Raw genomic sequence first — 20,318 nt, forward strand, 5'->3', positions numbered from 1 at the left:
AATCAATCATTTCCAGACCCACGGACATGTACTAGTCTGTGGCGACCTAAATGCCAGAACTGGACAAGAACCTGACACCCTCAGCACACAGGGGGACAAACACCTACCTGGAGGTGACAGCATTCCCTCCCCCATATGCCCCCCTAGGCACAACTACGACAACATAACCAACAAAAACGGGTCACGACTCCTGCAGCTCTGTCGCACACTGGGTATGTACATAGTCAATGGTAGGCTTCGAGAGGACTCCTATGGTAGGTACACCTATAGCTCATCTCTTGGCAGTAGTACTGTAGACTACTTTATCACTGACCTCAACCCAGAGTCTCTCAGAGCGTTCACAGTCAGCCCACTGACACCCCTATCAGACCACAGCAAAATCACAGTCTACTTGAACAGAGCAATACTCAATCATGAGGCATCAAAGCCAAAAGAACTGAATAATATTAAGAAATGCTATAGATGGAAGGAAAGTAGTGTTGAAACCTACCAAAAAACAATTAGGAAACAACAAATTCAATCCATTCTAGACAACTTCCTGGACAAAACGTTCCACTGTAATAGTGAAGGTGTAAACTTGGCAGTAGAAAACCTAAACAGTATATTTGACCTCTCAGCTTCCCTATCAAATCTAAAAATCTCTAACAGAAAACCAAAGAAAAGTAATAACAGTGATAAATGGTTTGATGAAGAATGCAAAAACCTAAGAAAGAAATTGAGAAACCTATCCAACCAAAAACATAGAGACCCAGAAAACCTGAGCCTACGCCTTCACTATGGTGAATCACTAAAACAATACAGAAATACACTACGGAAAAAGAAGGAACAGCATGTCAGAAATCAGCTCAATGTAATTGAAGAATCCATAGACTCTAACCACTTCTGGGAAAATTGGAAAACACTAAACAAACAACAACACGAAGAGCTATCTATCCAAAACGGAGATGTATGGGTAAACCACTTCTCCAATCTTTTTGGCCCTATAACAGAGAACAAACAGCAAAAAAATATACATGATCAAATGCAAATCTTAGAAACAACTATTAAAGACTACCAGAACCCACTGGATTTTCCAATTACATTGAATGAACTACAGGACAAAATACAAACCCTCCAACCCAAAAAGTCCTTTGGTGTTGATGGTATCCTCAATGAAATGATCAAATATACAGACCACAAATTTCAATTAGCTATACTTAAACTCTTTAACATCATCCTTAGCTCTGGCATCTTCCCCAATATTTGGAACCAAGGACTGATCACCCCAATCCACAAAAGTGGAGACAAATTTGACCCCAATAACTACCGTGGGATATGCGTCAACAGCAACCTTGGGAAAATCCTCTGCATTATCATTAACAGCAGACTAGTTCATTTCCTCAGTGAAAACAATGTACTGAGCAAATGTCAAATTGGCTTTTTACCAAATTACCGTACGACAGACCACGTATTCACCCTGCACACCCTAATTGACAAACAAACAAACCAAAACAAAGGCAAAGTCTTCTCATGCTTTGTTGATTTCCAAAAAGCTTTTGACTCAATTTGGCATGAGGGTCTGCTATACAAATTGATGGAAAGTGGGGTTGGGGGAAAAACATACGACATTATAAAATCCATGTACACAAACAACAAGTGTGCGGTTAAAATTGGCAAAGAACACACACATTTCTTTCCACAGGGCCGTGGGGTGAGACAGGGATGCAGTTTAAGCCCCACCCTCTTCAACATATATATCAACGAATTGGCGAGGGCACTAGAACAGTCTGCAGCACCCGGCCTAACCCTACTAGAATCTGAAGTCAAATGTCTTCTGTTTGCTGATGATCTGGTGCTTCTGTCACCAACCAAGGAGGGCCTACAGCAGCACCTAGATCTTCTGCACAGATAATGTCAGACCTGGGCCCTGACAGTAAATCTCAGTAAGACAAAAATAGTGGTGTTCCAAAAAAGGTCCAGTTGCCAGGACCACAAATACAAATTCCATCTAGACACCGTTGCCCTAGAGCACACAAAAAACTATACATACCTCGGCCTAAACATCAGCGCCACAGGTAACTTCCACAAAGCTGTGAACGATCTGAGAGACAAGGCAAGAAGGGCCTTCTATGCCATCAAAAGGAACATAAAATTTGACATACCAATTAGGATCTGGCTAAAAATACTTGAATCAGTTATAGAACCCATTGCCCTTTATGGTTCTGAGGTCTGGGGTCCGCTCACCAACCAAGAATTCACAAAATGGGACAAACACCAAATTGAGACTCTGCATGCAGAATTCTGCAAAAACATCCTCCGTGTACAACTAAAACACCAAATAATGCATGCAGAGCAGAATTAGGCCAATACCCGCTAATTATCAAAATCCAGAAAAGGGCCGTTAAATTCTATAACCACTTAAAAGGAAGCGATTCCCAAACATTCCATAACAAAGCCATCACCTACAGAGAGATGAACTTGGAGAAGAGTCCCCTAAGTAAGCTTGTCCTGGGGCTCTGTTCACAAACACAAACAGACCCCACACAGCCCCAGGACAACAACAACAACAACAACACAACTAGACCCAACCAAATCATGAGAAAACAAAAAGATAATTACTTGACACATTGGAAAGAACAAACAAAAAAACTGAGCAAACTAGAATGCTATTTGGCCCTAAACAGAGAGTACACAGTGGCAGAATACCTGACCACTGTGACTGACCCAAACTTAAGGAAAGCTTTGACTATGTACAGACTCAGTGAGCATAGCCTTGCTATTGAGAAAGGCCGCCGTAGGCAGACCTGGCTCTCAAGAGAAGACAGGCTATGTGCACACTGCCCACAAAATGAGGTGGAAACTGAGCTGCACTTTCTAACCTCCTGCCAAATGTATGACCATATTAGAGACACATATTTCCCTCAGATTACAGCGATCCACAAAGAATTCGAAAACAAACCCAATTTTGATAAACTCCCTTATCTACTGGGTGAAAAACCACAGTGTGCAATCACAGCTGCAAGATTTGTGACCTGTTGCCACAAGAAAAGGGCAACCAGTGAAGAACAAACACCATTGTAAATACAACCCATATTTATGTTTATTTATTTTCCCATTTGTACTTTAACTATTTGCACATTGTTACAACACTGTATATATACATTATATGACATTTGAAATGTCTTTATTCTTTTGAAACTTCTGAGTGTAATGTTTACTGTTAATATTTATTGTTTATTTCACTTTTGTTGACTATCTACTTCACTTGCTTTGGCAATGTTAACACACGTTTCCCATGCCAATAAAGCCCTTAAATTGAAATTGAAAATTGAGAGAGCGAGAGAGAGAGACCCCCTTTCCCTTTAGTGTTTTCTTTTTGCAAGAGATGTCATTAATGAGTCCTTCTCATATTGCTCCGTTCTACTTCTATGCAGCTAATTATGATTTCCATAAATTTCAATGTATTATCTTTAATGTGTAGACTCTTCTGGGGTCATTACTGCAATAATTAGTGCCTTAACTTCACACCCAGGGGCCTGTTGTTTTAAAGAGGAGGGATGTGCTGCCTCAGTCAGGAAACCCTCAAGTGAAGCTGAATGGCTTGACATAGTGACAAGAAAAAGAGACCCATTTTTTTGTATTAATACTCCAAGGTCTCTCTGGGAATTAAATAACAAATGATTGTTCAGAACTTAGAGCTGAGTTTCGTGGATGATTGTTTTTGTTAGATAGTGTGTGAATCCTTTAGGGGAGATTGGAGGACAGTGGAGCTGCAGCAGCGGAGCTGGTAGGAACAGAGCGTGTGAACAGTGAAAAAATAGGAGTCGGCAGACATTGTGGGCTGATTGATCGAAGAGGAGAGATGGAGGACTGGGGAATGGGTTCAGAAAAAAGAAAGAGTAGAGGAGAGGAGAGGGCACCCGTTTAGAGCGAGAGGAGATGGAGTGGAAGGATGAGTATGAGGAGGGAGGGATAGATTGACGGAGGGTGTGTCTGTGTCTGTGTGTGTGTCAATGACCCTTGAAACTGTTGAGTCCTTTGTGATGTACTATGATTGGTGGATTCAATAAAGTATTTAAAATGTGTGTGCCTGCGTGTGTGTGTGTGTGTGTGTGTGTGTGCCCGTGTATGCCTGCATGTGTGTGTGTGTTGGGGAAAAGGGGCGGGGGCGGGGCATTAGGCAAACACATTAGACATTTAAGGGCCTGTCAATGTGTCTTTGAGTGTCATGAAAAGCGCTACACAAATACAAATGTATTCTTAGTAAACACCCATGAACCTACAGTGGACACATCACACACCGTGGCTTCACGAGGTGAGGGACATGAAAGAGAGAAGGGTGTATTCATTAGAGCACACTGCAGCAAAACGTTTTTGTGTGTAACAAACAAGTCTCGGCTCGTCCCTCTGTTTCACCCCTTTTTCTTTTCTGTTTGGTTTCTAGTGAATACACCCCTGCTGAACAGGTAGTTAGTTGTTTTGGCCCTTGTCAAAAGTGGTGCACTACATAGGGAATAGGTTGTCATTTGGGACACAATGTCACGCTCTGGCTCCGGGACTGTGTATTTTGAGCCAGGGTGTGTTCATTTGGTTGTGTTGTATTTGGTTGTGTTTCATTGTTTGGTCGTGTGACTCCCAATCAGTGGTAACGAGTGTCAGCTGTCGGCTCGTTATCTCTGATTGGGAGCCATATTTAAACTGTCAGTGTTCACCTTAGTGTTGTGGGTTTTTGTTCCTTTACGGTCATTGTAACTGTGGACTTCATGAATCGTTTATTGTTTTGCACTTTAGTATAATAAAGTCATCATGTTCGCTCAACACGCTGCGTATTGGTCTGCTCCTTTTGAAGACGATCGTGACAGAAAAACCCACCAAGATGGGACCAAGCAGCGTGTCCAGGAGCCATCGCCAGGGAGATCCCTCACAGATTTCCTTCGCCTCCTGGACTGGGTCAAGCCGAGTGAGGAAGAGAAGGGCTTGACATTATGGCAGAAGGGCGAGAGGCTGGCGAGGGACATGGAGACCTGGTCCACGGGTAGGAGAGACGCCCCGAAAATTTTTAGGGGGGGGCTCACGACGTCGGACCAGCAGGAGGCCGCGATAGAGCGGCCCAGTGGGTTGCCGGAGAAGGCCGCCGGGTTACGGGGGCCACTGGTCGAAGAGGGGATGGAGGAAGTAGAGGCACGGCGAGAGGTACTGGTGTGTGTTGCCAGTCCGGTCCGGCCCGTTCCAGATCCCGGTGTAGGACCAGTGGTGTGTGTCCCCAGTACAGTCCGGCCCATCCAAGCTTCCCGCACCAAGCCAGTGGTGTGCGTCGTCAGTCCGGCACGGCCCGTGCCTGCTCTCCGCATCAAGCCTGTGGTGCGTCTCGTCAGCCCGGCTCTGCCCGTTCCTGCTCTCCGCACCAGGTCTGTGGTGCACGTCGCCAGCCCAGTCCGGCCCATTCCTGCCACTTGTACCAAGTCAAGGGTGCGAGTCGTCAGCCGGATTCAGCCCATTCCTGCTACTCGCACCAAGCCAAGGGTGCGAGTCGTCAGCCGGATTCAGCCCATTCCTGCTACTCGCACCAAGCCAAGGGTGCGAGTCGTCAGCCGGATTCAGCCCATTCCTGCTACTCGCACCAAGCCAAGGGTGCGAGTCGTCAGCCGGATTCAGCCCATTCCTGCTACTCGCACCAAGCCAGGGATACGAGTCTTCAGCCTGGTGAGGCCTGTTCCGGCTCCACGCACCATGCAAAGGGTGCGTATCGTCTGCCAGGTCCGGTCCATTCCTGCCTCACGCGCCGAGCCAGGGGTGCGCGTCGGCAGTCCTGATCCAGCTAACTGGGTCAGATCGGACTGGGGGCACTACGGGGGGATTGTAGTAGGGTGGTGGTCAAGCCCGGAGCCGGAGCCGCCTCCGAGGAGCAATACCCACCCAGCCCTTCCCTATTTGGGGTGTAGGCGCGGTCGGAGTCCGCGCCTTTAGTGGGGGGTACTGTCACGCTCTGGCTCCGGGACTGTGTATTTTGAGCCAGGGTGTGTTCATTTGGTTGTGTTGTATTTGGTTGTGTTTCATTGTTTGGTCGTGTGACTCCCAATCAGTGGTAACGAGTGTCAGCTGTCGGCTCGTTATCTCTGATTGGGAGCCATATTTAAACTGTCAGTGTTCACCTTAGTGTTGTGGGTTTTTGTTCCTTTACGGTCATTGTAACTGTGGACTTCATGAATCGTTTATTGTTTTGCACTTTAGTATAATAAAGTCATCATGTTCGCTCAACACGCTGCGTATTGGTCTGCTCCTTTTGAAGACGATCGTGACACACAACCGTAGTCTACGACTCCCCCACCCACCCCACAATCACTCTCCCTATATCCTTATGTGCCCACACATTATTTAAGGATAATTTCCCCCTTCAAAGAGAATGAAAATGATAAACATGGGCACGCCGAAACGTGGAAGAGGGAAGTGGGAAGATTAAGGGCAAGGATTAATAGACAGCAATAAGAGATTAACATTTGGCAGACGGGTTCATTAAAACCTTCAAAGAGGGTTGAGAGTAGCTGCAGAGAGTGGGGGGAGTAGTGCATGGGGGGGTGACAGTATGCTGATGTATCGATATTCAATGAATGAATACTCCGGTAAACTCGTCGGGTGTTTGTACTTTCACCGAAGAGCGTAACGCGATGGAGTTCTCTTTTTACGGACTAAATCTGTCAAAAATTCTCTACAGTCTTGGTAACAACAGAAGTGTATTAATAGTGATGGCGATACAATTGTTGTTCTCCTAGTCACATCGGCAGCTTGTGTTAAAGCAATTTGACAAACAAACAGTAATTAGTCCCAGTAATGATTTTCTATTACAGTTCTAAATGGTGAGTGTTTGAAGACTTATCAAACCATAGCATTGTAATTAAAATACTTTCATTTCCCTGGAGGTGGTGATGGTATGAGAGGGATTTTATTACATTCCTCTATTATTCCCCTTTTATTTGAACTACAAGGAGCTTCTTGCCAGTTCGTTGGCTGGCTTACCCTTAATTATATTCAGGTTATTAACTCGGCGCAAACAACTATTTGTTTAACTAGTGTGTGTGTATGTGTGTGTGTACCTCTCTCTGTGTGTGTGTGTGTGTGTGTGTACCTCTGTGTGTGTGTGCGTATTCACATGTGTGCATGTGTCCCGCTATGCGTAATGTAGGTGAGTGGGTTTGGAGTGTGATTATTTGCACGTGTGTACATTTACATTTACATTTACGTCATTTAGCAGACGCTCTTATCCAGAGCGACTTACAAATAGGTGCATTCACCTTATAGCCAGTGGGATAACCACTTTACAATGTTTTTTTTATTGTATTTTTTTAAATCTTTTTGTTTTGGGGGGGGGGGGGGGGTGGGGGTTGGAGTAAAGGGGGGAGAGGGTAGAAGGATTACTTTATCCTATCCCAGGTATTCCTTAAAGAGGTGGGGTTTCAAATGTCTCCGGAAGGTGGTGAGTGACTCCACTGTCCTGGCGTCGTGAGGGAGCTTGTTCCACCATTGGGGTGCCAGAGCAGCGAACAGTTTTGACTGGGCTGAGCGGGAACTATGCTTCCGCAGAGGTAGGGGAGCCAGCAGGCCAGAGGTGGATGAACGCAGTGCCCTCATTTGGGTGTAGGGACTGATCAGAGCCTGAAGGTACGGAGGTGCCGTTCCCCTCACAGCTCCGTAGGCAAGCACCATGGTCTTGTAGCAGATGCGAGCTTCAACTGGAAGCCAGTGGAGTGTGCGGAGGAGCGGGGTGACGTGAGAGAACTTGGGAAGGTTGAACACCAGACGGGCTGCGGCATTCTGGATGAGTTGTAGGGGTTTAATGGCACAGGCAGGGAGCCCAGCCAACAGTGAGTTGCAGTAATCCAGACGGGAGATGATAAATGCCTGGATTAGGACCTGTGCCGCTTCCTGTGTAAGGCAGGGTCGTACTCTCCGAATGTTGTAGAGCATGAACCTACAGGATCGGGTCACCGCCTTGATGTTAGCGGAGAACGACAGGGTGTTGTCCAGGGTTACGCCAAGGCTCTTCGCACTCTGGGAGGAGGACACAACGGAGTTGTCAACCGTGATGGCGAGATCATGGAACGGGCAGTCCTTCCCCGGGAGGAAGAGCAGCTCCGTCTTGCCGAGGTTCAGCTTGAGGTGGTGATCCGTCATCCATACTGATATGTCTGCCAGACATGCAGAGATGCGATTCGCCACCTGGTTATCAGAAGGGGGAAAGGAGAAGATTAGTTGTGTGTCGTCAGCGTAGCAATGATAGGAGAGGCCATGTGAGGATATGACAGAGCCAAGTGACTTGGTGTATAGCGAGAATAGGAGAGGGCCTAGAACTGAGCCCTGGGGGACACCAGTGGTGAGAGCACGTGGTGCGGAGACAGCTTCTCGCCACGCCACTTGGTAGGAGCGACCGGTCAGGTAGGACGCAATCCAAGAGTGAGCCGCGCCGGAGATGCCCAGCTCGGAGAGGGTGGAGAGGAGGATCTGATGGTTCACAGTATCAAAGGCAGCAGACAGGTCTAGAAGTACAAGAGCAGAGGAGAGAGAGTTAGCTTTAGCAGTGCGGAGAGCCTCTGTGACACAGAGAAGAGCAGTCTCAGTTGAATGACCAGTCTTGAAACCTGACTGGTTTGGATCAAGAAGGTCATTCTGAGAGAGATAGCAAGAGAGTTGGCTAAAGACGGCACGCTCAATAGTTTTGGAGAGAAAAGAAAGAAGGGATACTGGTCTGTAGTTGTTGACATCGGAGGGATCGAGTGTTGGTTTTTTGAGAAGGGGTGCAACTCTCGCTCTCTTGAAGACGGAAGGGACATAGCCAGCGGTCAAGGATGAGTTGATCAGCGAGGTGAGGTAAGGGAGAAGGTCACCGGAGATGGTCTGGAGAAGAGAGGAGGGGATAGGGTCAAGCGGGCAGGTTGTTGGGCGGCCTGCCGTCACAAGTCGCAAGATTTTATCTGGAGAGAGAGGGGAGAAAGAAGTCAAAGCATAGGGTAGGGCAGTGTGAGCAGGACCAGCAGTGTCATTTGACTTAACAAACGAGGATCGGATGTCGTCAACCTTCTTTTCAAAATGGTTGACGAAGTCATCCACAGAGAGGGGGGGGGGGATTCAGCAGGGAGGAGAATGTGGCAAAGAGCTTCTTAGGGTTAGAGGCGGATGCTTGGAATTTAGAGTGGTAGAAAGTGGCCTTAGCAGCAGAAACAGATGAAGAAAAATGTAGAGAGGAGGGAGTGAAAAGATGCTAGGTCTGCAGGGAGTCCAGTTTTCTTCCATTTCTGCTCAGCTGCCCGGAGCTCTGTTCTGTGAGCTCGCAATGAGTCATCAAGCCACGGAGCTGGAGGGGAGGACCGAGCCGGCCGGGAGGATAGGGGACATAGAGAGACCATCATTCCACATCACCGTCATGTTGTATATGTGTACATGTTGAACTACATTTCCCATAACCTCCCCCTCCCGTCTTTGTCTATAGGTCTCTCCAGGACCTGTCCAAGCAGACAGAGTTGCCCTACGGGACGGTGTTGGACTCAGCTGTGTACGAGCAGGTGCGCAGTAAGGCCATGAACCCCTTCGAAAGGGACCCCATGTACTCCCAGATGTGGCGTATGATCAACCGCACCGGAGGGGCCGACAACAACGTGGACGAGTCCAAGGAGGGCATCCGCAAGGTAGGTGGCCATACTACACTAAACAAAACACCCCATTATCATGCAATAGTGGAGGTGTCCAAGGAGGGCATCTGCAAGGTACACCACTTCACATAGCCTGTGCCATTTAGCAGATGCTTTTATCCAAAACGACGTACAGGCCAGTGAGCGCATTCAGTTTAGTATGTGTGAACCTGGGGGCTTCCGGTTGACTGATGCAGTATGTGAACCCACAACCCTGGCATTGCTAGCACCATGCTCTTACCAACTAAGGCTCACAAGATCATGTGTTTTCTAACATTATTTAATATGGCGTGTCCTAGACCTCTTACTAGTCATGAATGTTTCATAGGGTTTCATATACCACACCTCTGGCTGGGTGACACGTGTGACGTGTTTTGCATGTGTTCCTTATTGTCAGTAGCTTGTTAAGCATTCATTTCTAAACAACAACTAGAGACTGAATACTAGCATGTGAGTCGTGGAGAGAGCGAGAGGGAGAGAGAGAGAGAAAGAGAGAGAGAGAGGAGGGGCTGTACTCTGTCTCTCTAAACACTTCTTGTGAGATACATGTATGCATGGTTTAGCACTCAATCCCCTAGATAATTAGTTACTACCATAAGTGCCTGGTACTGGTACATAAATGTACAGTATATCCTCCCTGATGTTTTATTTTTTTAATTGTCCAAAATGGTACCCTATTCCCTATTTAATGCACTACTTTTGATGGGCCATGGTCTAAAGTAGTACACTATACAGTATAGGGAGTAGGGTGCCATTTGGGACATACACATGGTAACAGCAATTAAAGCGATGGTAAATGAGTGAAGTATGACTTCAAGTCTTCATCTCCTTGCCTTGGGGATTATTAGGGCTGAATATCTCATTAGTGGGTTTGGTTTCATGAATTAGTCAGCATTTTGTTGAGGTGATCAGCACTCCCAGGTGCTCAGATAAATATTGCGTGACAGGGGTGACACCCCAAGAGTAGCAGACAAGGACTACAACTGTGAAGCTTAATGCAGGCCACCATATCCGCTGCACTCTCTCCACCTGCCTCCCTTTTTCTCCCTTATACTCTCTCTCACGCTCTCTCTCTCCCTCTCCCCCACCTCACTAGGCTGGAAGCTCAACGTCTCCCTCTAGTGGGATACTGGTGTCCCTGACTCTCTCCCCTGCAATGACAAGTTTGTATCTCCTAAACTAGAATCTGTTTTTTTCCCCTTTCTTTTTTTCAAATATACATATTTTTAATTCAGTTGTCTGTTTGTTTTGAAGCAGTATCTCTGAAAAGCAGTTTATTTTGTCTGAATGGCCAGTGACTCCGGCAGCCATGAGTGCTTACCTTCCTTGGGTCCTTTATGTTTGTTTTGTTAGACTCTTTCTCCTGCTCAATGTCTTGTTGGTTGGGTGTTGACAGTTGTGTATTCCACACACTGTCAATACACCTCTCAGAATCACAGTCCCAGGCCGTATGGATTTTCTCCCCCACACTTTTCAGATTGCAATCATTGTAGCAGAATAATATGATCTGTCAGAGCCCCTGTGTTTCTTTTATCAGGAACATATAGCAGAACCCTGAAGGACAATGTTAGGGGTACCAATCTCTGCCACTTCAGTCAAACTCAGAATGTTCATACTTTTTTAGATTCCCCACCAGCAGCATACTTCTGAAGCTAAGCAGCGTTGGTCCTGGTCAGTCCCTGGATGGGAGATCAGATGCTGCTGGAAGTGGTGTTGGAGGGCCAGTAGGGGTCTTTAGATCAAGTCCCAATGTCCCAGGGCAGTGCAGTGCAGGGGACATTGCCCAGCGGATGGTGCCATCTTTCGGATGGGATGTTAAATGTGGTCATTTAAAATCCCATGGCACTTATCGCAAGAGTAAGGGTGTTAACCCTGTTGTCTTGGCTAAATTCCCAACCTGACCCCGTTCCACCAAGGCCACCTAATTATCCCCCTCATTCTCACCTCTCCACCATGCACGCCAGATGATGTGTGGTGAGTGTTCTTATCCACCACACATTGGTGGTGGATAAGGTGAGTTTCCCCCTTACTATGTAAAGCGCTTTGAGTAGGTAGAAAGGTGCATTCGGAAAGTATTCAAACCCCTTCCCTTTTTCCACATTTTGTTACGTTACAGCCTTATTCTAAAATCAATTTAAAAAATACCCCATAATGGCAAAGCGAAAACAGGTTTTTAGACATTTTTGCAAATCTATTAAAAAAACTAAAACAGAAATAACTTATTTACATAAGTATTCAGAACCTTTGCTATGAGACTCGAAATTGAGCTCAAGTGCATCCTGTTTCCATTGATCATGCTTGATTGGAGAACCTCCTATGGTAAATTCAATAGATTGGACATGATTTGGAAAGGCACACACCTGTCTACAGTGCCTTGCGAAAGTATTCATCCCTCTTCGTGTTTTTCAATTTTTTTTGCAGTACAACCTGTAATTTAAAGGATTTTTGGGGGGATTTCTTGTAATTGACATACACAAAATAGTCCAAATTGGTGAAATGAAATGAAAAAAATTACTTGTTTAAAGAAATTCTCAAAAATAAATTACGGAAAAGTGGTGCGTGCATATGTATTCACCCCCTTTGCTATGAAGCCCCTAAATAAGATCTGGTGCAATCAATTACCTACAGAAGTCACATAATTAGTTAAATAAAGTCCACCTGTGTGCAATCTAAGTGTCACATAATCTGTCACCTGATCTCAGTATATATACACCTGATCTGAAAGGCCCCAGTGTCTGCAACACCACTAAGCAAGGGGCACCACCAAGCAAGCGGCACCATGAAGACCAAGGAGCTCTCCAAACAGGTCAGGGACAAAGTTGTGGAGAAGTACAGATCAGGGTTGGGTTATAAAAAAATATCAGTAACTTTGAACAGAGCACCATTAAATCCATTATTAAAAAATTTGAAAGAATATGGCACCACAACAAACCTGCCAAGAGAGGGCCGCGCACCAAAACTCACGGACCAGGCAAGGAGGGCATTAATCAGACAGGCAAAAAAGAGACCAACGATAACCCTGAAGGAGCTGCAAAGCTCCACAGCGGAGATTGGAGTATCTGTCCATAGGACCAATTTAAGCCGTACACTCCACAGAGCTGGGCTTTACGGAAGAGTGGCCAGAAAAAAGCCATTTCTTAAAGAAAAAAATAAGCGTGGTGTTCATCAAAAGGCATGTGGGAGACTCCCCAAACATATGGAAGAAGGTACTCTGGTCAGATGAGACTAAAATTGAGCTTTTTGGCCATCAAGGAAAACGCTATGTCTGGCACAAACCCAACACCTCTCATCACCCGAGAACACCATCCCCACAGCATGGTTGTGGTAGCATCATGCTGTGGGGATGTTTTTCATCGGCGGGGACTGGGAAACTGGTCAAAATTGAAGGAATGATGGATGGCGCTAAATATAGGGAAATTCTTGAGGGAAACCTGTTTCAGTCTTCCAGAGATTTGAGACTGGGACGGAGGTTCACCTTCCAGCAGGACAATGACCCTAAGCATACTGCTAAAGCAACACTTGAGTGGTTTAAGGGGAAACATTTAAATATCTTGGAATGGCCTAGTCAAAGCCCAGACCTCAATCCAATTGAGAATCTGTGGTATGACTTAAAGATTGCTGTACATCAGCGGAACCCATCCAACTTGAAGGAGCTGGAGCAGTTTTGCCTTGAAGAATGGGCAAAAATCCCAGTGGCTAGATGTGCCAAGCTTATAGAGACATACCCCAAGAGACTTGCAGCTGTAATTGCTGCAAAAGGTGGCTCTACAAAGTATTGACTTTGGGGGGTGAATAGTTATGCACGCTCAAGCTTTCTGTTTTTTTGACTCATTTCTTGTTTGTTTCACAAGAAAAAATATTTTCCATCTTCAAGGTAGTAGGCATGTTGTGTAAATCAAATGATTCAAACCCCCCAAAAATCAATTTTAATTCCATGTTGTAAGGAAACAAAATAGGAAACATGCCAAGGGGGGTGAATACTGTCGCAAGCCACTGTATATAAGGTCCCACAGTTGACAGTGCATGTCAGAGCAAGAACCAAGCCATGAGGTCGAAGGAATTGTCCGTAGAGCTCCAAGACAGGATTGTGTCGAGGCAGAGATCTTGGGAAGGGTACAAAAAGATGTCTGCAGCATTGAAGGTCCCCAAGAACACAGTGGCCTCCATCAATCTTAAATGGAAGACGTTTGGAACCATCAAGACCCTTCCTAGAGCTGGCCGTCCGGCCAAACGATGGAGAAGGGCCTTGGTCAGGGAGGTGATCAAGAACCCGATGGTCACTTTGACAGAGGTCCAGAGTTTCTCTGTGGAGATGGGAGAAACTTCCAGAAGGACAATCATCTCTGCAGCACTCAACCAATCAGGCCTTCATGGTAGAGTGGCCAGACAGAAGCCACTCCTCAGTAAAATGCACATGACAGTCTGCTGGGAGTTTGCCAAAAGGCACCTAAAACACTCTCAGAGCATAAGAAATAAGATTCTCTGGTCTGATGAAACCAAGATTGAACTATTTTAGCCTGAATGCCAGGCATCACGTCTGGAGGAAACCTGGCACCATCCCTACGGTAAAGCATGGTGGTGGCTGAATCAGGAGATGTTTTTCAGTGGCAGGGACTGTGAAACTTGTCAGGATCGAAGGAAAGATGAACGGAGCAAAGTACAGAGAGTTCCTTGATGAAAACCTGCTCATGAGCACACAGGACCTCAGACTGGGGCAAAGGTTGACCTTGCAACAGGACAACGACCCTTAGCACACAGCAAAGACAATGCAGGAGTGGCTTCGGTACAAGTCTCTGAATCTCCTTGAGTGGCTCAGCCAAAGCCCGGACTTGAACCCGATCGAAAATCTCTGGAGAGACCTGAAAATAGCTGTGCAAAGACGCCCTCCATCCAACCTGACAGAGCTTGAGAGGATCTGCAGAGGAGAATGGGAGAAACTCCCCAAATACAGGTGTGCCAAGCTTGTAGCGTCATACCCAAGAAGACTTAAGGCTGAAATCGCTGCCAAAGGTGCTTCAACAAAGTACTGAGTAAAGGGTCTGAACACTTATGTAAATGTGATATTTCACTTATTTATTTATTATTTATGAATCTATAACAATTTCTAAAAACCTGTTTTTTCTTCGTCATTATGGGATAACGTGTGTAGATTGATGGGGGGAAAAAACTATTTAATCCATTTTAGAATAAGGCTGTTACATAACAAAATGTTGAAAAAGTCAAGGGGTCTGAAAACTTTCCGAATGCACTGTAAATCCAATCCATCACCTATTCTTGGTATGATAGCAATATCATATACGCTCAGAACATTCAATACTCTGTTATTAGATTTTTCACATATTGTTGATATCATAGCCATTTCCCTAACAATATGAACACTAATTCACCAATCAATCCTAAAATCCTTAAGAGTCAAAGCGGGGAGGTTCTACTAAGTTAACATATGGAATTGTTTTAAGATGGTCATACCAAGGATCATTTAGCTATTTCATTTAGAATTGTAGGACCCCTTTAGGTATATAAAAAAAATCTTGCCTTTTTTTGGCACTGAACTACTACCATATATCCTTCCATTCATTTTTTTAACTGGTACCGGGCGAGTCTTGTGAGGCTTGTGGGCGTCCGACATATACAGTGAGGGAAAAAAGTATTTGATCCCCTGCTGATTTTGTATGTTTGCCCACTGACAAAGACATGATCAGTCTATAATTTTAATGGTAGGTTTATTTGAACAGTGAGAGACAGAATAACAACAACAAAATCCAGAAAAGCGCATGTCAAAAATGTTATAAATTGATTTGCATTTTAATGAGGGAAATAAGTATTTGACCCCTCTGCAAAACATGACTTAGTACTTGGTGGCAAAACCCTTGTTGGCAATCACAGAGGTCAGACGTTTCTTGTAGTTGGCCACCAAGTTTGCACACATCTCAGAGGGATTTTGTCCCACTCCTCTTTGCAGATCTTCTCCAAGTCATTAAGGTTTTGAGCTTGACGTTTGGCAACTCGAACCTTCAGCTCCCTCCACAGATTTTCTATGGGATTAAGCTCTGGAGACTGGTTAGGCCATTCAAGGACCTTAATCTGCTTCTTCTTGAGCCACTCCTTTGTTGCCTTGGCCGTGTGTTTTGGGTCATTGTCATGCTGGAATACCCATCCACGACCCATTTTCAATGCCCTGGCTGAGGGAAGGAGGTTCTCACCCAAGATTTGACAGTACATGGCCCCGTCCATCGTCCCTTTGATGCGGTGAAGTTGTCCTGTCCCCTTAGCAGAAAAACACCCCCAAAGCATAATGTTTCCACCTCCATGTTTGACAGTGGGGATGGTGTTCTTGGGGTCATAGGCAGCATTCCTCCTCCTCCAAACACGGCGAGTTGAGTTGATGCCAAAGAGCTTATTTTGGTCTCATCTAACCACAACACTTTCACCCAGTTGTCCTCTGAATCATTCAGATGTTCATTGGCAAACTTCAGACGGACCTGTATATGTGCTTTCTTGAGCAGAGGGACCTTGTGGGCGCTGCAGGATTTCAGTCCTTCACGGCGTAGTGTGTTACCAATTGTTTTCTTGGTGACTATGGTCCCAGCTGCCTTGAGATCATTGACAAGATCCTCCCGTGTAGTTCTGGGCTGATTCCTCTCTCATGATCATTGCAACTCCACGAGGTGAGATCTTGCATGGAGCCCCAGGCCGAGGGATATTGACAGTTCTTTTGTGTTTCTTCCATTTGCGAATAATCGCACCAACTGTTGTCACCTTCTCACCAAGCTGCTTGGCAATGGTCTTGTAGCCCATTCCAGCCTTGTGTAGGTCTACAATCTTGTCCCTGACATCCTTGGAGAGCTCTCTGGTCTTGGCCATGGTGGGGAGTTTGGAATCTGATTGATTGATTGCTTCTGTGGACAGGTGTCTTTTATACAGGTAACAAACTGAAATTAGGAGCACTCCCTTTAAGAGTGTGTTCCTAATCTCAGCTCGTTACCTGTATAAAAGACACCTGGGAGCCAGAAATCTTTCTGATTGAGAGGGGGTCAAATACTTATTTCCCTCATTAAATGCAAATCAATGTATAACATTTTTTACATGCATTCTTCTGAATTTTTGTTTGTTATTCTGTCTCTCACTGTTCAAATAAACCTACCATTAAAATTATAGACTGATCATTTCTTTGTCAGTGGGCAAACGTACAAAATCAGCAGGGGATCAAATACTTTTTTCCCTCACTGTACATGTTCATGAGAGTCTCACCTTTCCATAGAAAGGTTATATTAGTTTGTGAGAAGATTGATTTTTGGGATGTCTCATGGTCTGACAAACACAGCTGTAGATAGGCCACCTTCCACCTCAGGTGCGGAAAGCCACCATTGGCGGATGCGGTGGATTAAGATATAGCCCATGCAAAGAAAACGGAGATCTCTAGCTTAAACAGACGGATTTTGATTGGGATTTTTTAAAATGCTAATTAGATTTCCGCAGGGGTGCGAACATCGACTCTAGGGGGTTGTGATATCATGGCAGTCCATAGCAGCAGTGGCAGCTGATTGGCTGAATACCCAGGGCGCAAGGTGGTTGGAGTTGTCAACAAAGCAGCATGACAGAAATATGATTCCAAGGTTTTGAACTACCGGTAGTTTCTTTGAGAAGATATATAAAGCGATCTGTGCATTTGAATAACAGCATAAATACACTTTTGCATGTAAAAAACAGAAAGACAACTGCTGCACATGCTGCCACTGTTTTGAACAGATTACATTATACTATTTAGAATGAATGAGTGCACCAGGGAGAACAGTCGTCACTAGTTACGCCAGCTAAAAAGTGATAAAGCACCCTATTTCTACAATTTATCTTCTTAAAATGTGATTTTAAACCTTAACCCAAACATTAACCACACTGCTAACCTTATGCCTAACCCTAACCTAGACTTAAGACCTTTATGAATTTTTCCAATATATTTGACTTTGTGGGTGTGGTAACTAGTGGAAACCAGGGAGAACGCAACAATCATTCAGATGCAATAAGTGAAAACACATTATCTAACTGGGGATAGCTAGCTAACATAATGTCACAAAGCATAATGCGCTAGTCAGTTAACTTTCATTCTGAAATACCTTCATATTTCTGAGTTAGTCAGATATTAGTTTAGAAAGACTTGGCATGGGAGCTAACTAGCTAGCAAGCTACCAGCTGCTTATCGGAGGTAGATAACTGGTTAATTTAACCCAAAAATCTACCAAACTATTTCTCAATGTTTCTCAAAATTATTGTAGCTGGCTAATTCATTTGTTCATGCTTTGAGATACATCCAGTTGTATTCTGTTTTAGTCCACACAACGTCACCCTGTCACCTACAGTAGAACCAGATGAACAACATGGGGGGTAACAAAATTGTCAATGCTTTTTTGTCCTACCAGATCCTCTATGAGAAGGTTCTAGCTAGTGTATCCCTCTGTCCTTCGACTCTTGTTGGATGTAGTTGTCCGGTTTATCAGATCCCAGGTTCCTATGACTGTTATGATTATTTATTTACAAGTTAATTACAATTAGCTTTCTGCTTTAGCACCATCTGTATATATATGTTTTGTAATTTAAATATATATATAACAGAAGTGGGGCACCACCCCTAGCGCCCTAATGGGCGGGTTGCCGCTGGTCCATAGGGAACCATACTTCTGAGGAAGAGTTTCTCTCATATTTCAGCAACACTGCACATGAGATTGTTGATCATTAGCAGAAAACCTGCACATACTTTTAACATGGATAAATACACATTTTATTATAGACTTTTGGGCTTTCAAGTATACCCTGACATAGTACTTTAATAGCATTGCTCCCATCACTGCTCATTCTCATGTGGCCGGAGGCCGAGGCTGTACATCTTCTCTTTCACTACGTCAGTGTCCTCTAGAGAACAAAAATGGCTGCCGGTTCCACATATGCATGCTGCTCTGTCTAGAATAACGAGAGTAGCTATGAAGATTATGCTAATAACCCAGGTAATGGTGAATCATCCTTCTGCTAGTTGGTTATTTCTGGATGCAGGAGAAAATGGTCATGGCTCATCTCTGGAGAGCTATAGAGGGGGAGGGGGGGATGGAGAGGGAGATGGGAGGTGTCTTTGTCTGACTACAAATGAGACCGTCTTTCACACTGCGGTGCTAAAAGTGATCTCAGTCCTTTTTCTCAATGTGCCGACTTCATTACCAAGGGCTTATATTGCAAACATGTCCCTCACACTTAAGAGAGAGGGAGGGGGTAGATGGAGATAGAGAGGGGATGATATAGATAGATAGATAGATAGATAGATAGATAGATAGATAGATAGATAGATAGATAGATAGATAGATAGATAGATAGATAGATAGATAGATAGATAGATAGATAGATAGATAGATAGATAGATAGATAGATAGATAGATAGATAGATAGATAGATAGATAGATAGATAGATAGATAGATAGATTACATGACCAAAAGTATGTGGACACCTGCTCGTCGAACATCTCATAAAAAAATCATGGCCATTAATATGGAGTTTGTCCCCCCTTTGCTGCTATAACATTGTAAGATTTTATTTTCATATTTACCACTTCATTTTAAACAAATAGGAAAATTATTAAATTAGCATTATTTAGACCCCCCCGAAAGTTTGACTTTTGTTGTATTTAGGGGAGCTAACAGCTCATTCAGGGGAGATGAGCGCCCCCTGGCTCATTTGTAATTCGCACCATGGCTGAGTCTCTCTCCAGTGCTGCTGCATAATTAAAGAAAAGAGAAGCTGGAAGAAAAGATGCAAACAAAAGAGTTTAGTCTTCGCATTGTAAAATCTCTTATTTACTCTCTCTTTCTCAGCCCCCCACCCCAGTATGCTCATTAGTTTCTTGTCATATTAAAATATGTTAAACGTGGTGCAGTGAGAATGAGAGAGACATTGTTTACACAGAGCATATCAATGAGCTTTTCTGCTCCTGTCTGTCTGCCTGTCTGTCTGCCTGTCTGTCTGTCTGTCTGTCTGCCTGCCTGCCTGTCTGTCTGTCTGTCTGTCTGTCTGTCTGTCTGTCTGTCTGTCTGTCTGTCTGTCTGTCTGTCTGTCTGTCTGTCTGTCTGTCTGTCTGTCTGTCTGTCTGTCTGTCTGTCTGTCTGTCTGTCTGTCTGTCTGTCTGTCTGTCTGTCTGTCTGTCTGTCTGTCTGTCTGTCTGTCTGTCTCCTCTGCGTGCTCTCTGTGTGGAGTGGCTTGGTGCTCTGAGAGCCTCTCCAACACCTGTTTCACTGCCGGATGGCTCTCTTAAATCACACTGTGTGTGTGAGGGACTTGTAGCCCTGCTGTGTGTGTGTGTGTGTGTGTGTGTGTGTGTGTGTGTGTGTGTGTGTGTGTGTGTGTGTGTGTGTGTGTGTGTGTGTGTGTGTGTGTGTGTGTGTGTGTGTGTGTGTGTGTGTGTGTGTGTGTGTGTGTGTGTGTGTGTGTGTGTGTGTGTGTGTGTGTGTGTGTGTGTGTGTGTGTGTGTGTGTGTGTGTGTGTGTGTGTGTGGGAAGAGCTTGGCAGTTGCCAGGGTTACGGGCGATAGCGGTGCAGCAGTGGTGGGTGGAATGTTCGGCTTGTAGTGCAGCTTTGCTAACATCGGTTCGTCTGTGTACAGTCATGGATTCTGACAATGC

The 20,318-nt window shown here is 44.9% G+C and overlaps 1 protein-coding gene across 1 annotated transcript in view; it reads left to right on the plus strand.

Moving 5' to 3' along the window:
* LOC311144768 (glutamate receptor ionotropic, delta-2-like) overlaps window positions 1-20,318 on the plus strand; it is a gene marked incomplete at both ends in the record, with an annotated part of 582,161 nt that overhangs the window by 493,327 nt on the left and 68,516 nt on the right. Inside the window, one exon of the mRNA XM_084180872.1 lies at window positions 9,461-9,656. Within this exon, the coding sequence (XP_084036998.1) occupies window positions 9,461-9,656 (196 nt within the window). The remainder of the gene's footprint in view (window positions 1-9,460; window positions 9,657-20,318) is intronic.

Source organism: Coregonus lavaretus, assembly GCF_964263955.1.
Source record: "Coregonus lavaretus genome assembly, chromosome: 17".
Lineage (NCBI taxonomy): Eukaryota > Metazoa > Chordata > Actinopteri > Salmoniformes > Salmonidae > Coregonus > Coregonus lavaretus.